The sequence below is a fragment of the Perissodus microlepis genome, chromosome 9, assembly GCF_051167445.1.
Source record: "Perissodus microlepis isolate ML-2025 ecotype Zambia chromosome 9, ASM5116744v1, whole genome shotgun sequence".
Lineage (NCBI taxonomy): Eukaryota > Metazoa > Chordata > Actinopteri > Cichliformes > Cichlidae > Perissodus > Perissodus microlepis.
In genome coordinates, this window is record NC_140469.1 from 4,247,737 (window position 1) to 4,271,192 (window position 23,456).

General features: G+C 37.6%; 1 protein-coding gene across 1 annotated transcript; it reads left to right on the forward strand.

The window, feature by feature from the left end:
* Positions 1 to 1,271: 1,271 nt before the first annotated feature.
* c1ql3a (complement component 1, q subcomponent-like 3a) lies at positions 1,272 to 21,188 on the forward strand. Its single transcript, XM_084938772.1, has 2 exons — positions 1,272 to 2,265; positions 18,059 to 21,188. Exons 1-2 carry the CDS (start codon positions 1,684 to 1,686, stop codon positions 18,236 to 18,238), a joined length of 762 nt encoding a protein of 253 aa, XP_084794898.1. The 5' UTR covers positions 1,272 to 1,683; the 3' UTR covers positions 18,239 to 21,188.
* Positions 21,189 to 23,456: the final 2,268 nt, after the last annotated feature.

Below are 23,456 nucleotides of genomic sequence, written 5' to 3' on the forward strand. Positions count from 1 at the left end.
CCAATTTTTGACCCTAGCGTCTAAATGTGGGACCAGCTTAATTAATGTGGTTTGTTGAGCCTGTCCAAATTGAAGTTCACTGTTCTTAGATGACTGAAGTGGCATCTAGTGTGGACTTTTATGACTCATCTGCTTAAAGGTTTGATGTGTTATGCATTCACAGATGCTTTTCTACATACCTTGGTTGTAACAAGTCGTTATTTCAGTAACTTTTGCCTTCCTATCAGCTTGATGCAGTCTGTCCATTCTCCTCTGACCTCTTGCACCAACAAGGCATTTTCGCTCAGACTGCAGCCTGCTGGATATTTTCTCTTTTTCAGACCATTTTCTGTAAACCCTACAGATGACTGTGCGGGAAAATCCCAGTAGATCAACAATTTGTGAAATACTCAGCCCTCTGGCACCAACAACCATGCCATGTTCAAAGTCACTTAAATCCCCTTTCTTCCTCATTTTGATGCTCAGTTTGCACTTCAGCAGGTTGTCTCTAAATGCACTGAGTTGCTGCCATGTGATAGGCTGATTAGGCATTTGTGTTAACAAGCAGGTAAACAGACGTGGCTTGTGAGTGTATGTGATACACTTGATTCTGTACGTGACAACATGAGTGTAGAAAAAAAAATTCTACTGAATTTTATGTCTATAAAGTCCCTTCATGGTTCATACATTGTTATAATAAATGTATCAATGCAATTATCAGTTTTACTTAAGAAGTTAATTTGTTTAAATTGCTTAAATGTTTAAATGATTACATTATAGTTGACTACTAAATATCAAAAACGTAAAAGTATAAAAATATGAAAATGTAAAAAATATTCACATGATATAAATCTGCTATAAGGTAGGTTAAATAAGTCTACAAAATAACTTCTTTTGATTTTAAATCATGATGAAATGTTTCTGACATTAAGATCTCCCCAAACTTCGATTTATTACATTCTGTTATCCATATGAAGGAATTTATATGAATTTTGTGTTCAGCAGCTTAAATTAAATGTTTATTAAGATGGCAAATATAGACTATTTCTTCTCAAGCTTGTACAGCTGCTGTTTCATTCTCTGGGTTATGGAGGACGATTAATGACTAGATAAAATTCATGAAATTTTCAGAGCAGACTAAACAGAAGGCAAAAGACAAATCTCTGGATTACATTTGATCTAGAAAGAAAAAAAATCGGACATTTCTTTTCTTTAAACAACCTTCCCTATTCCTATTGGATAACAGAACATCTCCCCCCCTCCCCGGCGCTTCTGCGTGGACTCTTGGAGCACCCTGCAGACGCTTTAACTGATCCTGATTCACCTTCAGTTTGAGGTCTGTGGATCAAAAAGGAGCAGACCGCGTATCTCTCTTGGACAGCGTGTTGGAGATGCTAAATCAAACGGTTTGGGAAATCGCAGACTTCTAAACGGACCAACTTTCTGAGAGACTTGAATAATCAGTGCATCAGCAGGAAAAGTGTGGAGAGGGGAGAGGTGAGGATACAGAGGGGAGGGGGGCTGTACTTTAAAAGTTAATTAACATTAGCAAAAAAGTGTAGCTGTGCTACATTTTTTTTCTTTAAAAGGGTCTGCTACCTAGCCAGCAAAATTTCACCTAAAAGCAGACAACAGGATCGTCCTGCGCTGACGCGGCTGGTCGGCAGGAAGCGGCTGGTGGCGGCGGGGGTCCTGGGGGTCGTTATGGTACTGGTTTTGGTCATTCTCATCCCTGTTCTAGTCAGCTCAGCGGGGACAGCTGCACACTACGAGATGCTCGGTACTTGTAGGATGGTGTGTGACCCATACGGCACCAAATCTCCAACCAGCACTGCCACAGCCGATACCGTGCGCGACAACAGCCTAATGCAGTCTTTACCCACTTTTATCCAAGGTCCGAAAGGAGAACCGGGCCGTCCGGGTAAGGTAGGGCCAAAGGGATTGCCAGGTGAACAGGGACCACCCGGTCCAGCCGGCCCACCTGGTGAAAGAGGTGAACCCGGCAGACCCGGTTTACCGGGACCGAGCGGTGCTGCCAGTGCTATTAGCGCGGCCACCTACAGCACCGTACCCAAGATTGCGTTTTACGCAGGGCTGAAAAAACAGCACGAGGGTTACGAAGTACTCAAGTTTGACGACGTGGTGACCAACCTGGGAAACCACTATGACCCGACCACCGGAAAGTTCACGTGTTCCATCCCTGGGATTTATTTCTTCGCTTACCACGTCCTGATGCGCGGAGGGGACGGCACAAGCATGTGGGCTGATCTGTGCAAAAACAATCAGGTAAAACAAACGGCACGTAGAAGCAAAGATTTAAAGCAAACTCTGCAGTTCCACGAGGTTTCCATTGTTAGGTGTGCGTGTCCACAGTATCTGACTTTCATTTAACACGTCACATTTTGTTAGGTACATTTGATACATCTCTGGACTATCTACAAGTTAGCAGCCAGATATATCAGGGGTGCTGTCAGTCAATCTAACAGAGAAACAGTGGGACTAAACGAAGTGGAGTCTGTGGTTTTTGGTGAAACCGCAAGGCAGTGATGCTTAGACTGAGCAATGCATTTCTACAAGAGGCAAAATACAGTGTTGGCCACCTAATAGGACAGAAGAGAAGATGACACTAAGTAACATTTATGCTAAGTGCAATGGTTAGAGAAACAATAAAGAATTCGACAGGATCTTTGTACATCTAGCTTCTCTTTGAAATGCTTTTTGACTGATTAAATGAGAACAAGAGTGTTTTTTATCATCCAGTAGCCACATATATTTAGGAGTACAAACAAACCCACACAACTTTACCAGTGTACTTTATAATGATATTTAGACAAGTCTAATATTCAAACTGGCTAGTGAGTTCTATTCCAAACAATAGAGTGCCATGGTATTTGTGCATTTGATTAATTTTAGCTGTTTAGGTAGTAAGATATGTAACCGTAGTTTGTTTAAACCTCTACATGTTAGCAAAAGAAATCACTAAAGAATATACATAATAATAGATTTTGCACTCACTTTCCAACATCTCAAGTAATATGGATTCCAAATCCACGGCCTGAATAAAGGAAATAAGAAAGGAAAATGAAACATACGACAATAATTTACCCCAAAAGTACATCACATAAAGGTATTTTATGATACAACAACAATAATAATAAAAGAAAAAAAATAATAATGATGATAACAATAATAATAATTAGAGACCGAGTGAACTACAGAAGCCATTTACTGCCTCTGTTTCATCTGGTATGTGTTTGTTCCATCACGGTGTCCTGCTCTCTGTGCGTCTCTGTAGTGATCAGGCTGTCAGCGATAGATCTAATCTGTGGGGCAAACCAGTGTTGCAGCACCGCTCCACCAAGCACATCTCTTCTGCCTGTCAGCCGACTACTGTAATACTGCTGCAAAGCACAAGGAATACAGCAAACATCTTTGGGATTAATGCAGTAGAACTGCACACCATGACAAATCAGATGCTGAAATACATATTTCAATTAGGGTTACTGGTATTGGGATTTTTGACCATATATTCAGAGTGTCATGGAGGAAAATAAGCAAGACCTGCTGAAGTGATTGTTACGATTAGTCCTAAAATATTGTCAAAAACAAATATAGTTGTGAAAAAAATTTAATCAGCCTTATCAAGTAATTTTGTCTCTGGAAGGTACTACAACTCTTTGAGACATATTTTAGATTGAAAAGGAAATTCTGAGGAGACTGTTCAAAAACTCAAACATGATTTATCTTCAAAATGTAAAGTGGCCTTACATCTTACATATAACTATGTGTGTTAATTGTGGACTGCATAGTGTGACTGTCAAGTAAAAGTGAAGCTCTCCGGTTCTTGATTTTCTCAGATTCTGCAAAGAAAGATGCATCCGTCTTTGCCTCTTCCTCCATATGCAGGCTCTATCAGGCTATGAAAAAAATTCTTGGATATCATTTGCTAAATACTGATGAAACCACTCCATATTTTAAGCCAACTTATTAAAAAAAAGATAGAGTTAAGATTTATCATATCCTAAGTTCTGTGGCATTCTGTGCACTAATCCTGGTCTGAGTTTCAAGTTTGTTTTTTACATTTATGTTTTGAGACAATTTAAGTTCACTGCACATGTGTCATCCCACTAAGTCAGTTAATTTAGAAGAAAAGTAAGTAAGCACAGTTTATTTATATAGCACTTTTCACAGACATATGTCACAAAGTGCTTCACAAGAAAGGTAACAAAACACAATACACAATACAATACAGTCATAAATACATCATAAAAACCCTGGTCTAATTAAACGCTTTTTGAAATAAAATTTCTTTAGCTGCTTTTTGAAGGTCTCCACCAAGTCCACCGTAGAAATAGTCCACAGTCTGGGTGCAACAGTATGAGAAGCAGAATTAAACTGTGAGTGCATTTCATTGTTGACTCTGTAAGATTAAATTATTATTTTTAAATTTTCTGTTTTTGCCTTTTCTCTCAATATGACTTTTATATGACCAAATAATAAAACAAGCTTTAAAAAAGTAAATTGACACCTAACAGTAACCACAAATAAACAAGATGTTACAGTGATAGTCGTAAACCGATTATAAATATTTATGTACTTTTCTTTAATTCCATGCTGTTTTATAGTACATTAGGTATTCCATACAATAATAATCAGGCTCATCTTATCTTAAAGACCTCATACGTATCACCCCAAAAGAACCCGCTTTCAGACTGCTGGTTTAATTGTGGTTCATAAGGTATTTAAAAGTAGGATGGGAGGCATCCAGCTTCCAGCTCTCAGACACCTTCTTTATTTTAAAGATTAGGCTTAAAACTTTCCTTTTTGCTAAAGCATATAGTTAGGGCCTGAATCCCCCCTTAGTTACACTGCAATAAGTCTATCCTACTGGGTGCTTCTCGTGAGGTACTGAGTGTTTCCTCTTCACTGAACTTTATCACTCACTATGTTTTTGTACACCTCTCTGCATTTAATCATAAGTTATTATTAATCTCTGGCTCTCTTCCACAGCATGTCTGTCCTGTCTCCCGTCACCCCCAACTGGTTGTGGCAGATGGCCGCTTCTCCCTGAGCCTGGTTTTGCTGGAGGTTTCTTCCTGTTAAAAGGGAGTTTTTCTTCCCACTGTCACCAAAGTGCTTGCTCAAAGGGAGTCATATGATTGTTGGATTATTCTCTGTATGTATTATTGTAGGATCTTTACCTTACAATATAAAGCACCTTGAGGCGACTATTGTGTGATTTGGTACACAAATAAAATTGAATAGAATTATTCTATATTACAGATCTATCCATGTGTTTGGACTGTGTGAGAAAGGTGGAGTACCCAGAAAGAACATTTCGATCCCACAACCTTCTCAGTGCTAACCACTGTACCGCCTTCTGAGTTTAGATAGATATTTTAAATGTTCTAAACTTTTTACTTTATATGAACGCTCAAAGGGATTTTTTTCTACAAGTAATATTCAGACACACACCTTCAAACAGTTCTGTACTCTATGTATTTAAGGGATTAATTATTATGCAACAGCAGTGAATCCAGTGGGAGCAATTTGGGGCCCTGTGACAAGCAGAATAAACTAGCCAGCTGTCCACCAGCTTAGACTACAGGACCGTTTTGCCATAAGGTGATAAGCAATAACCACTGTAGCATCTTGAGGCCCACACTACTTGTAACGCTGACGTTATGCAATATATATACAAAACCTTTTATTCTTCTCAAATAACACAACCATACTTTACCTATTGTAATGCTGAACAGCCAACAAATACAGTAAACCTGTATGGTTAAGGTAATATCAAAGGAACTAAATCCACTCATTTTATATTCATAACAATAACAATAATGATTAAAGGAAACCACGCTGACTCATAGAAAACAGGATGTCAGCATTGAGTTCATATGTATGTGGAAATAATCTCATCTTCTAGTAGTTTTCTAGACTAACGAATACAAAATAAATAAATAAATAAATAAAAATAAATACTTCTTGCTGGAACTGCACTAGGCCATGCTGCGTTGAAGTTGCAATTTTTTGCTGTTTTCAAGTACATAAAAAATATGTTTCACTGAAGGGTTTTGTGATGCGCTTTCATGCTATCTTAATACTATCTAAATCTGCTCTAACCACAGCCATCTCATAGAGATTAACATTTTAATGGATTCCTCCTTTAGCCACACTCCCTCAGTTTTCAAAGTTATGCAAAACAATAAAAATTCGATGTACACTCTACAACGACTCCACTAGTGTGGCCTTTTGCCCTTCACCATCCCGGTCTTTTGAAACTGTGACATATTCAAATGAGAGATGTGAAGTCAGTAAGTTAATGCTAACAGTAGATAGCTGTGTTATTAAGGTGCATTCATTAATCTCTATGCTATTAATTAAAATCTAGTCAAAGTTAGTGAAGAACATTTTGCATCTTGTAGTATAACTGCAGGCTAAACAAGCAGAGGTTTGACTAGCTGGTGGACTCTGCATTCATATTGCAATGAGTTGTCACTCACAAAGTTGCCTAAAGCATAATTTAATTGTAGTATTTTAATTTGATTGGAACCATAATTTACAAATTGTACATTATTTTGTATTATTTTGTATTCAACAACAGATACTTCTTAATCAGGAATTTATCCACTTACCTCATTTTCTCTCAGATGCAATCAGAATTTTATTTTGCAATGAGAGGCGCATTCCTCTGGGTATTCAAATGGACACAGCTTTTAATCACTCTCTGGTGGCTCCATGCATATGTTACATACTGCACACTCCAGTGGGACACGTTTGTTTGTCCAAAAATATGTCTAAAAGTAAGAGCTAAGAAGAAAAAACAAACTGGCCGAATATTAGTGACCACAACATATAAAGAGGATGCAAACAATTTGCAGAAAACACACCTCTGTAGTACTTCAGAAGTACTGTTTTAATATTAACTATTCACAAAACATTTATGACTATTTGTTATGCTGAACCTCCACCACAGCTGAAAAAGCTTTAAGGAATGATTAAAGCAATATTGTTGGCATACTTGGACAAAATGTTCACTTTTGATCATTACTGTAGAATTTATCTCTAATGTGATTGCAATTCAAAGTAAGAGTCCAGTGAATTCAGCTGAAAAGCTAAGCTCCATGTTTTCAGCAAAAGGAACTTCTAATTGTGCATGTGGAGCCTTGAGAAATATTTAAATGTGACCTGCTCTATTCCGGATGGAAATAGCTGGACTACCTGCAAAATAGAATCAGCATGGACTAGACTAACTGTGTATATTAAAATTAGGGCCGTAAAGTTGTGGAATATTATTTTGGAACAATTAAAGTATATGCAGTGCATACAGACTTATATACATTTTTTTACTGCTTTTTCTAGTATTACAATGTACACTGCACAGGTAACCCAGCATATTTGTAAAGCAGTAAGAGTGTTTAAGTGTCTAGTCACACATTTAAATATCACTTTATTTGGCAGCACTTTATAATAATGGCACACTATTAAGTATTATTCAGGTATTAGCAAGTGCTTACTTCATTTATATAGCATTACTCCTCCGTAGTATGCCATTTATAAATACAGGTATATGAAATCTAACTATGATCATGTAGATGTGATGTAGTAGCAGTGATAGCAGTGGTTAAGAGTAACATATGTCTGTTTTTATAAATGACATACTAGGGAGAAGAAATGATATATATAATTGATTGAGTACTTGCTAATATCTTACTAATGCTTAATAGTGTGACAATATTATATAATGTTATGTTATATAAAGCGTTACCCTTTATTCTACGCCCTTATGTACTTTACTTTTCACTCTATAGCCATACAATATAACAACATCCACCACACACCATGAACGTCTGTTCTGTCATATCCTTCTCTTTTGTGCCATTGCTCACATTTTGGACTAAGAAGACAGGATCTTATATTGCGCTTTTCTACACTGAGGACTCAAAGCGCTTTTATACAACTTGCCTTAGTTGCCCATTGACACAAGCATTTTTTGTCTGCTTATTTAGTTGTTTTTTGTTTTTTTGCCCTTTATCCCAGTCCCTCTTCTCCGCTGTTTTTTCCCCCTCTTCCTTTCTCCCTTTTCTTTTCCTCATTCAAGTCTGTCCCGTATCTAGCAAATGAAAATAAATAAATAAATAAAATAAACAATAAAAGGTGAATCAAATAGACCATTACGGCAAGGCTGGGATGGTCAATTTGGTAAAGTAAATCCGTTGGGCATCTTTCCTCGCCTTTAGACAATAATTCCGATGGCAAAAGAACCAAACGGGACAGGCAAAAAAAAAAAAAAGACACAAGCACTTCTTTTTTTCTATGCTCTTTCTATGTAAGTGCTTTCTGTGTAACATTCACGCACATTCTGATGGATTCATTGGAGAGGAACTTGGGTTAGTATCTTACCCAAGGATATTTGGCATGCAGACTGGAGGGATCAAACCAGAGAGGAGCAAAGGAGGCTATCTATGTCCACTGTGTATGACCATTGTTGAAGTGAGGTCATGGTTTACAGCACCAGCTGTCAGTCACCAACAACTGAATCCCGAGATCCCTTCCCAGGAATTTCAACTCTCACTTACTAGTAGCCTCAGGTGACCTCAATAGCTCACACAATGGTGGGGTGGGGTAATGTCTCACAGAATATTAACCTGTTGGCTCAGGTGATGGGAATGACACATCTTTTTTTCACACATGCCTCATGTGAGGACATGGTCAAGTTGTAGGTTACCAAGTAAAGGGTTAACAACCCTCAGGAATACCTCGAATGGGACAGTCCAGACAAGTGGCTTACTACCTGGCGCTCTCCACCAGTTCTTCTATAACCAAAGAAGCCTCATGGAGAGGTGAGAGCGGTAGAAAGTGTTCAAAAAACCTAAAGAAACCAGCTGCCTTCTTTTCAAGTTCTCAGGACTAACATGACCCAGATAACCAAGAACCACACAGACATAGAGAAAAGGAGTTTAACTAGAGTTACTCCTCTGTTTTTTGCTTCTCTATCAGTAAGTCTTCTTGTACTGTCTTTGTGGATACCTATTTGAACAAGAGTAGTCAGTGACGATGGAGTTATGAATGGACAAAATTTATTTTGAGGCAAATGTTCTATTATGCCATCTATTACCCACTGACTTAACTGCTTGTCCACAGGACAACACACCGGACAGGAGACTGCCAGACTAAAACAGGAAAAACACACTAAAGGGCAGACTGAATAAATACAGGGAACAGAGGGTAGAAACAGAGAGGACTAGAGAGCTAGGAATGAAGAGAGCAAGAGAGTGAGGGACAGAGAGGGTGAGAGAGCGAGGGACAGAGAGGGTGAGAGAGCAAGAGACAGATGCGAGAGAGCGAGGGACAGAGAGGGTGAGAGAGCAAGGGACAGAGAGGGTGAGAGAGCAAGGGACAGAGAGGGTGAGAGAGTGAGGGACGAAGAGGGTGACAGGCACACATTTCATAACAGTATGTCTTTCAGAAAGTGCTATAATTACTAATCAATTACTTACTGAGAAGACTTTCTCAGGTCTTACTCTTGGTGGTCTGCGGATGGCCTGGATCTCCTAGATCCACATATACCACAATTTCTAACCTTTCTTTTTCATTTCAGAAACTCTTAAAAGAACAGTTTTCAAAAAAGTTAACTAATCCAAGGAGCTTGGAAAGAAAAGCGACTTGACTTATTTAAGTTTCTTGAAAACATTTCACCTCTCATTTCAGAAGCTTCAGTTCTAAGACCAAATCGGGGATTCCCAGATATTTAAGCCCTAGTGGGAGTTGTCCCTTAAGAGGGTTGTTGATCATGTGCCTCATCAGATAAGCCAAGGTGTGAAAAAGCTTCTCGGACAAGAGGTAGTCTTCGAGAAACTTAAATCTTAAATCTTTCGAAGCTCCTTAGATTACAATGACCTGGATGACTGAGAACCTACACAGATAAACAGTTACCGTATTGTTTATCGGATTATAAGGATTATAATAACCGGATTATAAGGTACATTGTCGATAAACCGATCTGTTTTCATACATAAGGCGCACCAGATTATAAGGTGTATTAAGCAAAACAAAACAGTCAGATAAGTCAAACTTTGCTCAACTCATTCTTTTTGCTTCCTCCACTTCTGTACCATTGATTCAGCAATGTTGAATAGAGCTGCTCTATTCCCATGTTCCCATTAATGACTAACTTCGTATTGTGGATGGATTATCTCAGTTGTTCTCCTGACTGAAGTATGTTCCCTTTAAAGCATCCTGCCACGCGATTGCATTTGTCCCTAACCATCAGGAACCCTCACGTTAACTTTTATCGAGTGGAAAAAAGTTAGCGTTCATCCTCCAGCTTCACTGTGTTTATATTATGCTATGTCACTAGCAGTCACGTAGCACATTATTATATACCAGCTAACCCAACTTCAGTAACCCTACAAAAGTCACTGCTGTTTAGTTTTCTGTCTTCATTTATGTTGGAAGTGATAGCAGAGCTGTGCGTTTTAATTTTTTCAGAAATTTCTCAGCCAGAACATGCTATATGATGTTTAGGTGGAAACTAGCACGCTAACTTCCTGCTAACTTCTAACTCTATTAAATGTAATAAATTCTGATTTCATGGATGCCTGGATGTTAAACTTAATTGTTACATCTGGTAAAGCAGCAACACTGTTCATTTTATTAAAGATGAAAGAATTTAGACAGTTTTTAACTCTCTGTGATGCTGCAGTGTTCGTTTGACTTTGGGACCTGAAGCAGAGTTTGGACCCAGATTACTCCACAAGACTCCTGACTACGGTAGCCGTAATGCTCCAACAATCCATCAAGTGCTGCGGCTTCATAGCTTACTAAAGTAGTACTAAAACATTTTTTGACAGATTTTTGAGCGCTGTGTACCACACAAAATCGGTTTGAGGTCAGTAAGCACAACCAGAATTTATACATAATACGGATTTTAAGGGGCACTGTCGATTTTTGAGAAAATTAAAGGATTTTAAGTCCGAAAAATACGGTTACTAATTAATTTGTTATAATCCTGTGTTTTGGACCCAGTGCTTTGTGTTTGTAATTCTTTCACCTTGTCTGTCTGGTCTCTCTGTTTTGTCTCCGTGTCTATCACGCTGTCAGGTTTGCATGTCCTAGTTGCAGTATTGGCATTAATTAATTGTGTTGAGTCTAACTTCCCTTGTCTTGTTATTCTTGATTTGCTCCTGGTATGTTTTCCATGTGTTTCCCCTTTCCCTAATCACCCTCCTGTGTATATGTTGTCCCAGTCTCTCCTTGTCCTTCATACTGTTCAGTTACCTAGTGTTACTCTGCTTTCTGGTCTTTGTGCCCACTAGTTACCTAGAGAGTTTATAGTTTGCATTGTTTTTTTTTGGTTTAATTTTGTGCTTTGCCCTATGTGTTTTTCTTTCACAGTCTTCTGTTAAAATGTCTGACTAACATTGGAATCAAGGACACAGCACTCTTTGACACAATTAATATCAGTTAGTATATCATCAATAATCATCCTGTTTTATATGTTCTGTATGTTTTATATTTTTATTTTTCCCATCTTTTAATTAGAGAAGGCACGATACCACTTTTTTATGTCCGATACCGATATCATAAATTTGTGTTTTTTTTTAATATATTGCTGCATTTTGTATAAGTTCATACTCAAGTTTAAATAAACAACGACACTATTCTGTTATACCTGTATGTAAAAAATACACTGCACCCAAAATATTTCATAGCAATACTGATCAATCTAATAAACTTAAACCTACTCCATCCTTCCTATTCTGGTATTTTAAAGAGTACTTAGCAGAAATATTAAGCAACGTAACTAATAGGGTTGCAAACTCCCAGCAAAAAAAAATAGGGAACCACCCCCCACCCTCCACCTCATGATGCTTAATCGACGTAATCAACTTTAATTTGATGCAAAAAAATGCACAGAAATCAATTATTTTTCAAGAATAATTAAATAGATTCAACATCTTTCTTCAACATAATTGCAGACTGCACAGATGGTACCTTCCCAAAGGAAAAAGTAGTATAGCGTACTAGGGTGTATTACACTTAATAGTTACTATATACAGTAATGGACTTCTATATATTTTACATAAGATTAAAACTTTGGGTGTAAGATTCAGATAATTATTTATTAAAAGCTAGACATTTTAAATGAGAATAAGAAAGAAAAGTATGTCTTTGTGCCCCCTTTTCCCTGTTAATGCCTTATCGCCCCCCCTGGCTAAACTTTGCTAGATCCGCCCCTGCACAGTTACCAGCTGTCAGCTGCGTAGAAAAAGATCCTGGTGTAGAAAGTAATATTAAATAAATTCTAACAACAGCTTATCAAGGTTAAACGTACTGCTGTTGTTCAGCCGCTGGTTTCCTCTTTATGGCGCGAAGTGGGGCAAAAACAAACAAGAGAGATGGACTCGTGACAGAAAAGCCGATCAGCTGATCATTAATCAGTTTCACGATTGAAGTAGCAGCAAGAAGAGGCACTGGCTCCATATATCGGTTGTTAAGCTTAACGTGGGAATGCTTTACAAACATTCAGAGATGAACTTACACACTTGCTTTACTTCTCTCTGGGATAACTTCCTCGGAGATGAAATGCTGGTTTGCTAGAGGCTACAAATACACACAGCCGCTCTATCGTGAGCACACTGCTCCGAGTTACGCCGTGTCGCAAGTTTTGTGAGGTGCTTTTTTGATATTTAATGGATCGGATTCCATTTTTTATTTCTCTCCGATATCCGATCCAGTAATTTACGTCAGTATCGGACCGATACCGATATGTAATATCGGATCGTTCCATCTCTACTTTTAATATTGTTCGTGTTGCTTTGTGTTATAAGGTGATGCTGAGTGTTTTTAAAGCTCCAACAAATAAAATGTATGCTACTTCTACTAATAATAATAATGAACTAAATTTAGCACAAAAGGTAAGGAAATTGGTGTTTGATGAAATATTTCTTTATTGTAACAATGCTTCTTGGCAACAAATCTAGGAAAGCCTTTGTTTTCTGTAAGTAAAATGCATTTCTGGGTTGAGCAAAAGAGTTGAGCATGGGTGGGTTGTACCCATGAAAAACTTGCCAGTTCTTCTTTGCCAATGCCAAACAAACAGCTTGTTCCCCTATTGACTCTCGTTGGGTATCATTTATTAGGCTGAATGACTGAAGTCTGAAGAAACACTGGCAGTTTACAATTTCTGAGCTGGGGGTTCAGTTTATGGCTGATTTCAGCTTATGGCTGAAATCAGATTTTTCACTCCTTCTCTTCCTCTCAGAAGATTGGACAAGAAAAAAAAGTAAACCCAGCTCACACGAGACAAAAGACTAACAAAATAAAACAAATAACAAAAACAACACAAAGCATAAGAAGAACTCAGAACCGTGAGGCTGACACCATGCATGTATTACTTCTAGGCTGGATTATTGTAATTCGTTAATATCAGACTGCTTAAAATGCTCCCTGAAAAGTCTTCAGTTGAAAAGTTGATCCAGAATCCTGCAGCAAGAGTAACAACTAGGACTAGAACAGGAGCCCATATTTCCCCATAACTGAGTCCCGATCATTGTCTCCCTGTTGAGTTCAGAACTGAATTCAACATCCTTCTCCTTACATACAAATCTTGAATAATAAAAACATGTCAAAGCCTAAAGAGCTAACTGGACTCTGTTATCTTAACAGAGCATTTAGCTCCTAGACTGGGGACTTGTGGGTAACATCAGTGTTATGCAGGGGCCTATGGGGTCCAGGCCCACCCAGTAAATCTACGGATATATTTCAACTAGAAGTTTCACTAATTTATAAAACTTAGTGATGGTAAACTTAAACACCCATATTGATGATAAGTTATTATAGCGCAAGCTCAATTTCATGACTTATTTCATTGCTGCCAACACTATTTAGAAAAAAATAGAATTGGAGGAGGAGCCTTCACCTGGTGGACCTAACAGTTTGGGTTTAAGATACAGGACCTCTCTTCTTTTAAGGTTTGACTTGAAACACTTGGGGCTGAGCATAGCCCTGAAAGCATTAACAGCACCTCTTCTAAAGTTATTCACGATATTTTTGAGCAAAATTAAAATAAAATATCAAACACTGTAAGTATTGGGCTGTCTCTTGCAGAATTCTACTGAAATAATACAATCAGTGCGATTTAAATTCTTCAGCATTGTTTGCCAACTTTACCAGAGCTTCTGCTTCTATGGTGTCATAATGGGACCTTTTAAACGTGGCCATCTCTGTCTTGTCTTTTGAATGTTTATCTTTTCTTCACCTTTCCTGCTCTTTTGGTATCAATCTGCTGCAATTTTAATCTTCACTGCTCTCTCATCCCCTTCTCTCTCCTTTCCTGGGTATAAAAACAATGCAATAGTCATGTGCCAATTAATTATATGTGATGTGATGATGAGATATTTAACGACATCTGCCTTCACAGCCACATTGCTGTTGTAGAAAAATAATTTGAGCATTGAAACCCAACTGATTTTCTGAGATTTATTGAAAGAAAGTTAAAACCTTTGCAATGGGATCAATACAGCATGAAGTGTTCCTACCAGCATTGACAAAAAAGCAAAATTGTAACAGCTCCTTTATAACTGTCGTGTCGATACAATCTTTGTCTATTCGCTATTCGACAGTGAGTGAAGTGCTCACTGTCATGTCGGCACCAGCTTGGTAACGAATTGTGTCATGGCTTTGAGCAAAGCTTAGAGTCTTCATACAAAAGACAATTTGTACAAAATATACATTAGGTAAAATAAATTTTCCATGACAATCACCCCTGTTTTTGTAAATTTATATTTTCCTTTTCACTTTTCAGTATACTGTTTTGGAGTAATTATTCTCCTTCCACTGTTATTGTGACTACATTTTAATATTTAATATTTAGTGTGTGAATGGGTGTGTGAATGGGTGGATGACTGAATGTAGTGTAAAGCGCTTTGGGGTCCTTAGGGACTAAGTAAAGCGCTATACAAATACAGGCCATTTACCATTTAATTTATTTCACACAAAGAATTCTATGTATTGTCTTTAAATGTCCACTGGAGTTCATTAATCCACAGTCAGTGTTGGGTTTAAGGCCTTCCAAAGTAATGTGTTACTACATTTTTCAGTTATACAGGGACTAAACCCAGTAATTACATTAAAGGTACAATTATATCATTACCTGCGTTTCAAAGGCTCTTTAGTTACAAGCACACATGGTGGATAGGAAGGGGGAAAAAGAACTCAAACTGACTCTTGTTTTTTTCTTTCTGCCTGGTTGGGCTACAATCAGCTAATGTCAGTTCCAAGTGCCAAGAAGAGGAAAATAGCAGAACAGTTTTTGATTGGATATTGTAGTTTTATTGCATGAAAGGACAAAGGTTGTATTGTGGAATGCAAACTGTGTGTAGGACAATAGGAACTGCATAATACTGCTAACACAACTTGAACTCTTTGGAAGCATGTGCACAGACAGCAAGCTCGTGCAAAGGTAGTCAAGAACCCAAAATGATGTTAAAGCTGAGTGAATTAGACCCCATTGCAGCAGCCAGACCATGAACTTGACTTGCAATGATGAGCAGTCAGTCTTGCAGCATTTTGGCCTCAGGGCACCAGTCATTTAAAAGCTAATGCTTCTCTTTTGTTGCTGATTACTTCTTTAACAGACAGAAAATTAGATATATTGTTGTTGTGTATTTAAAGACAAAAATCAGGGTGTGTGTGTGGGTGAAAGAGAGAGATAGATAGGGGAAAGTGTGTGTATAGGGGGAGGAGGGAGAGGGTGAGACATGGCTCGTGTTATTTTGAGGAAATTAAGAGAAATTACATTTCAGTAGCAAGATGTGCTTTTTTAAATTTTTCTTCTGAATTTTCCTGGTAATGGACTTTTTTTGTTCATGATCAGCTTCCGTTAGAAATAAATTCAAATCCTCAATGTAATTTGCATTACGTTTGTGGTGAATTTCACTTGATATCCGTTGAATATTCCTGGAAAAATATTCTAAACGATTATTTCAATTTATTTCAATTCTAATTGTACTGAACAAAGTGAATTAACCTCCTAAGACCCGAACTCTTCCACGGCATGCATTTTTAGTTTCTCTTTGATATTTGGGCATAGAATGACTTTTGTTTTTTTTACCTAATTTTTTTTTCTAAGAAAAATGAGAGCCACATATGAGGATATTCGTTTAAAATTTCAATAGAACAGCGGCAGTATAATGTCCTCGTAAGTGGATATCAGGTCCTTGTAGAGCAAAATTGAGTAATTTGGTCTAAATAACCCAAAATGTGATGTCCACATATGTGGACGCCAGGTCCAGGAGGTTAAATAAGACTAGACTAAAAAAAATCATCCTTGATAGTTGACATGAAATTCTCACATTCCTATACACTGTGTGCTGAGTTTCATCTCAAGCTTCTGCACTTTTCGTTGAGAAAAAAAGGACAATTCCGCTCAAACTGAACAAAGTTAATGAAGTATAATAACACCCATATCAAAAATAAAAAAATTATTACGAATCATCCTTGATAGTTAACATGAGATTCTGCCCAGATTCCTCTTCTGACTCTGCTCTACATGTGTGCAGTTTAATCTCAAACCACTGCAAAATCTCCCAGAAAATGCAGACACCAGATTTCAGAAATTCATAAAAGATCATCCCTGATGATTCCTCATTTTATCCAAAATGCCATCCAAAAACCTGTGTTCTCGGTCAGCAGTGGTTTTCCCCTTGGAACCTGTCCTGACCTTAATGTAGACCATACCTTCATACAATTCAGATGTTGTTCTGGGTTCTTTTGTGATCTGGATTAGTTGTCAATATGTTCTTGGAGTAATTTTGGTAGGCTGCCACTCCCTGGAAAGTTAACTACTGTTCCCTGTTTTCTCCATTGTGTATAAGCTATAACATGCCATCAGTCAGATTTGGATTTCTGTTTTGATTTTAAAACCATCAGTTGAAAACAAGATCTAAAAAGTGCAGGCCTTACAGTTAGGGTTACTAACTGTAAGGCCTGCACTTTTTTCAGTTAGGGTTAGTGGTCGTGATTATACCACAAAATTGGGGAAAAAAATTCATAGGAGAGGTTCTACTGATCTTTTTGATGAGCAGAACCTGTTTCAGTTTAAGTGTTGTTTTCAATAAATTGCATGCTCAAAAAATGTTTTGTCTCACTCCCATTTCTTCTTATTCCATGTCGAAGCTCTACTTGGAAGCTTGTTAAGATCCAACCATGCAAAATATGGTTTGTTTTTGGCCATTTTTCAAGTGGTCTTAAACTTTTGATCATAATTGTATTTACTGGTCTAACTGATAACTGTTAGAGCAAACTGGATATCTAATGAGGTGTTGTGGGTCCAGGTAAGATCGGCAGGGATGTCGGTGCCCAGAAACCTGAAGGTGTAGACAGATTCCACCCGTTTTCCATATATAATAAGAGGGGAGTGGGAGTGTCTCCTGAAGTCCATTATGAGTTCTTTTCTTTTATGGATGCTCAGCGTCAGGTTATTTTCTGAGCACCAGTGGGACAAGTTCTCTACCTCCGCCCTGTACTGAGGCGACTGTTGTTGTGATTTGGCACTATATAAATAAAATTGAATTGAACTGAATTGAATAGATGAGCCCAGCTGTATGCCATACTATATGTACTATATTATACTATTTTATAATGACATGATTTCTTGGAATAGCTAGGGCTTATCCTCAAATTATCCACAGGTACCACAACACATGGGGTTGACTGTTCTATTGTTTTAAAGCCAGTAGCTTCCCTCTAATTCTTTTGAGCTTTTATGCTCACTTAATATGTATGCTTCTCTATTTTTTCTTTTTCTTATTACTCATGTTGTTGACATACATCTTTTTACACAATCACATTACAGGGGACCTGCATCCATTTTGGGGACAAACTAAAATTCCTCTTAATGCAAATCATTACATTTACACATTACATTTTGAAATAAGACTTGATTAAAATCAGGGGTAGACAAATAGTAGTAAGTCTCTATGAAATATAATGTAAGTCCTTTTATTGTCCTCATGATGAAACACAACTCTGTCTGTTTGTGTGTGTATCTGCATTTCACGTATTTCTGTAGGTACGTGCCAGTGCCATAGCCCAGGATGCAGACCAGAACTACGACTATGCCAGTAACAGTGCTGTTCTGCATCTAGAGCCAGGAGATGAGGTCTACATTAAACTAGATGGAGGAAAAGCTCACGGAGGCAACAACAACAAGTACAGCACATTCTCTGGATTCATTATCTACGCTGATTAAACTATAATTACTACATTTTTGCTTTCAATTATTGGCCTTCTGGCTCAGCGCTTCCACAAATCATCTTCTTCAAATGTAATTTTTTTTTAAACTTTTGTGGAGAAACCAAGAGAAAGCTGCATAATGTATTTCCTATGTTTTGCTATTCTCATGATACTTGTTGAAAGTATCTCTCGACAGGAAAATTAATTGTTTAACTTTTTTTGTAAACATTTCCTGTCTGTATACTATCATGTCATAATTAACACTGACATGCTTGTTCCAATAGTAGAACTTGTGGGATAATGGTGGTTAGCTCGGGGGTGGAGGGCGTTTCAGGGGTTGGAGGTTTGAAGACAATTCTGTCATGAATCTGACATCATCACAGGTAGCATGTCAACAAATCCAGCAAACATTTAAATCAACAAAGTAAATGTGGAAAGAGGAAATCAAATATAAACATGACATTAAGAAAGTTGTTTGTGAAAACAACAACTAAGGCCAGTTAAGTCTGCTGATGCAAAATTTTTTGATTTGATTGTTAGTTTTTTTGGTTTTACAAGTTGGAACCATTTAATTGTTTATATCTAAAAAATAAAAGCAATTTCATGGAAAAATGAAATGATATATACAGCACAATCAGAACAAATATGAATGCAAATGTTTTTGCTCCATATACAGAAGAATAGTAGTTTATGTTTCACTCCTAGTCACCTTAAAACTCATGTTTGTCATGTTATTTCCCATTTTTGGACCCAATATAATGCAACACTCAGTTAAATATATACTATCTGATATACCTGGCGATGGGAATGTTGATGTATAAATGTAGGATTGCATTTACTGGAAGACTTTTGACTCAAAACTTCATGTCATGTCCCAGTCTCTCCAGTCTAATGAGGAGGTCAGTTTGATGTCTCTGCATCTAGCATAGATCAGTTCTGTCCTTACAGTCTATACACAAGCTAAAAGCCAGTGGAAATTATTTTTTTGCTTTTTGTAATTTTAACAGCAGTTTGTATGGCTGCTATTGCTTGTCTGGTGTAGGTGCAGTGACTATGCACAAACTCTGAAAGGTTTTGCAATTTCTGAACAGTTTTAAAAGTGTACAACTGATTAGTCTACAAATGAAGATGACCGAGACAGCGCAGACAAATGTTCACAATTATATGTTTATGCATTTTGTCTTTTTCAAAGAGATGCTGGTACTGATTAGTCAAATAACAGATGGTAAAATGTCATACATGATCTCGATACACCATATTTCACAGTATAAGTCACTTTAAAAAGTATGTAGACTACAACATATTTTAATGGGTTGTTGGCTGACATATGGACTTGTGTTTGTACCAGCAGAAATAATTGCTTGACAACCGTAATCTTATCAAAGAATTGTATTAAAAACTGGCGATATTAGAGGGTCTTTACATTGAATAAAGTTTAAATTAAAGGTGTAATCATGACTGAGTCCCTTGAATATGTATAAAATCTTTTTGTAAATTGCTTTAATATCCTTTCACACTACATTACTGGCATGATAGCCTTAATGAAATTATGGAATAGACCTTCTCACCAAGGTCTTCTCACCAAGACCTTCTCACCTAATTCACACAGAAAGTTCTCTGCATATGCTTAAGGGGACCTAGAATAATTGTTATTCTGTGTATCAATTTCTTTTTTCTTTTTTGGTTTGGCTTTTTTTTGCACCAAGGTTTTTTTTTTTAAAACACAGTGAAAGTAAATTTAAAAATAAAATCACAAACTGCAGGTTTGCAGGTAAATGTATGCTGGCATACTTGACCCATCAATGTTCAGCCTGCAAGCAGGGAGTTTTCGGGTGGTTGCGAATCTCCCTGGAACTTCCTCTTTTGGCTTTAGAGGAAACGTAGGGTGCCCTGGTAGCCATGTTTGCTAAGTCTTAGTCAGTCAGTTCTCATTCCCAAGGGCGTCAGGCAGCTGTGATACAACTGCACCTGTGAAGGACCCTGTTGCATTACATTTCAATAAAGAGAGAATTTGGAAGAAAAGATTAAACATGAAAAACTGTGACTGGTCAATCAAGAGTCTAATTTTTTTTTTATGAACTGCCCTGAGATGAGGTGGAACTGGAAAGGAAGAAGATGCATGGTACATTATCTAAACGGCAGCATAAACAGATCAAAATGAAATTCAGAAACAGTGAATAAGGAGTTGCTAAAGACAAACAAACGTGTAATTTGGAGATGTCGGCAATCTAACAAAACAGTATCTGACACCCTGGAATAGAAATGCATCGGTGCTTGTTGTATCATAGCCTCACTAAAGCTGCATCTTTCTCAATCAAATTAAGATTTTCTGGTCTACCAACTAATATCATAGCCATAAGTGCTGAACACAACTTATCATGGCCTATTTTCTAACAAAACCTTTGTATTTATATAGCATGTAAACAAGTGTCATACATACCTACAAATATTAATATGGTGTTATCAGCATCAGTGGTATCCAAGTATTTAAAAACTGTCATTTCCTGTGCCTTTGTCCAAGATCACTTTTCTTTCTAGTGCAGTTTTTACAGTCCCTGAAGTTAGTACAAATGTGAGTGCATACTGCTCATATGGTATATTTGAACTGCAATGTGAACTGGAACTACTATGCAGACATAACAAAATGACAACAATACGGTGTCATGCAAGGACTGTCTGAAAATGTTGCTCATACTGGAATCTTCTGTAAATGCTGTATTGATATAATATGTTCTTTGTTTTCTGGAAGAGTGTAGATGAAATGAGATGCTTAGTTAATCCTCTTATTAATTCAATAATTACTTATTGTAAAGTCATAGCCTGACCATTGTATTGGTGTGAAAGGCATATGTGTGGTAGATAAAGTGTGTGCAATATTATGAAAACTTTGCACACTCCTCCTGTCTTACAACAGTCCCCTGTGTAGTATTACTTCAAAAATATCTCAATAAAATGGATAGAAATAACACTGTGTCTGTGTGTGAATTTCAAAGTATTTGAGATATCACTATTATATGTTTGCCAGTAAGTCAGAGCCCTGTACACATAAAACATATGTTGCAACATAACTGTCTTTATCGGTCAAATCCTATTCTTCATCAAAAGCCAAGGCCATGCATTTAGTGAGAGTCCCCGGGCTCTGCCACCTATGCTACCCCATGCTGACTTTACCCAGCTTAACAAGGTCCACATCAGCTGTTGAGAGAACACATCTTGAGAACATACTGAATGAAAGTGGGCTACTGGAACAAGGTACACATGGACAAGGACTGACAATATGGAATTGATGGAGCGTTACTTGAACTTCCATTTTCCAACATAATGGAGTGGCTCTACCTGCAGCAAAAAAACCTTCTTAAATAGCAACTGGCAGCCCTTTATACCCATCTGCTGATAAGCCACATCCTCCTCATAATCTGCCATGGGTGTTCCCACACTCTACCAACAAGACCATTCGCCATTTTATATATTACATTTTATAGTTAAATCTATCTATAACACTTTTTTTTTTTTACATATAAAAGAAATAACCCTACAAATCCCAAATGACACCTAGGAAAACCCCAAGCATTTCCCTCACTCAACTCCAAGAACCTTGAAACAGTATTCAGACCTGCAGGGACACATTAGCTTGAACACTCTGAGAGGACAGGAAGGAAGGAGAAGGAGAAAAGAGGTGAGTGGTTGCTACACTATAAATCATCATCCACAATTCACAATTGCACAAATACAGTCACACTTATCTAAACCACAACAATCAATCACATTTGCAGCTAATATTATTATTTCCTACAGCATCTGTTCCACCATACACCCGAGTACCTGCTCAAGTACCCGGAAGAGAGAATTACAAATCATTACAATTTTCACTAAATGATTGATAAATATTTGAGTTCAAGGAGGTTGGTTGTCCAATATGATGTTTGTTGGTTAATTTGGATGTCATGGTTGAATAGAAATTACAACAAGATTGAGGCTCTAGAAATGGCCAATCACAGGCTCACAACTCTGGTCACTTGGCTGTAGTGATATATGAGAAAAGTGCAAGATAATAAATGGACTGCTCTTCAAAGGTCCACCCAGGGTGTACTCTCTGCTAAAAGGGAACAATGATACAACAGCAGCCCCACCCAGATCTAAAACTGGGCAATACTAGAAAAAACCTCTGTGAAAAAAAATGCCAGGTGGCTGACTTAAGAGCAGACCACAACTTCCCAGAAGAAGAACTAGTCACACGCGAAGGCAGACATACAGTGAGTCTCTAGAATGAAGAGATGGAGAGCACCAGGACCTGATATGATCCATGGCTACTGTCTGAAGAAGCTTATGGATGCCTGGCACCACAAATAAGGGTGGTGTTAACAGCAGGTGCTGATCCAGACTGGCTATCACAGGGCAAAACAATTCTGATTATCAAAGATCCCAGTGAGGGTACAACACCATCAAACTACTGGCTGAGTCTCCAAAACATGGAAACTCCTCTCAGACATTGTAGCAACCAAGCCAACACCCTGTCATTAAATGAGAATTTGCTCAAAATATGAGTTGATTTTACTTGACACCAAAAAAACATAAAAAAAAATATTTGCAATCTAATAGGGTTCAAAGTATTTATAACTAGGTTTAAATGGATTTTTCTTGAACATATATCAGAAATAAATTTGGCATTTGAAAATAAAAAACATAAAATAATGAGGATTGGACCTGTGACAATAAGAGGCCCTGGATGAAGGAGGGCAGCCATCAGTTTCAATCATTTGTGCTGACTGGAAAGTGAAGAGAGAAAAAAAGAATTTTAAACATTTCAGGCAGAAACATAAATCCATTTTTACACAACTTATTGAGATTCAGACTCCAATGACACTGATCTCATTCTTTATGGTCCAGGCAACTTACCATAGCACCTTTTCTAAAGCGCAGCCTGCGGTGAAGGGCGATGAAGGAGACTGTTGATATCCATGTTCACACCTCTGCTAGTTATCCAGATGGAGGCCTGGGGTCTGACTGACAGCACAGCAGCACAAAAGCCAGCAAACACCAATCACAGGTTTATAGGGAAGAATGGGTTAAGATTAGCCTGTGGGTAAGCTGAAACAATTTCACCTTAAACTTAGTTATTTTCCTTTTTCATTAAGTTGTGTTGTTGCCTGTCAAAACTTTTTCTGGCATCACACATGTTGTTAATTTCACATCAAAAGCTGTTTATCTCAGTAAAGTTTTATCATGTATTTTGA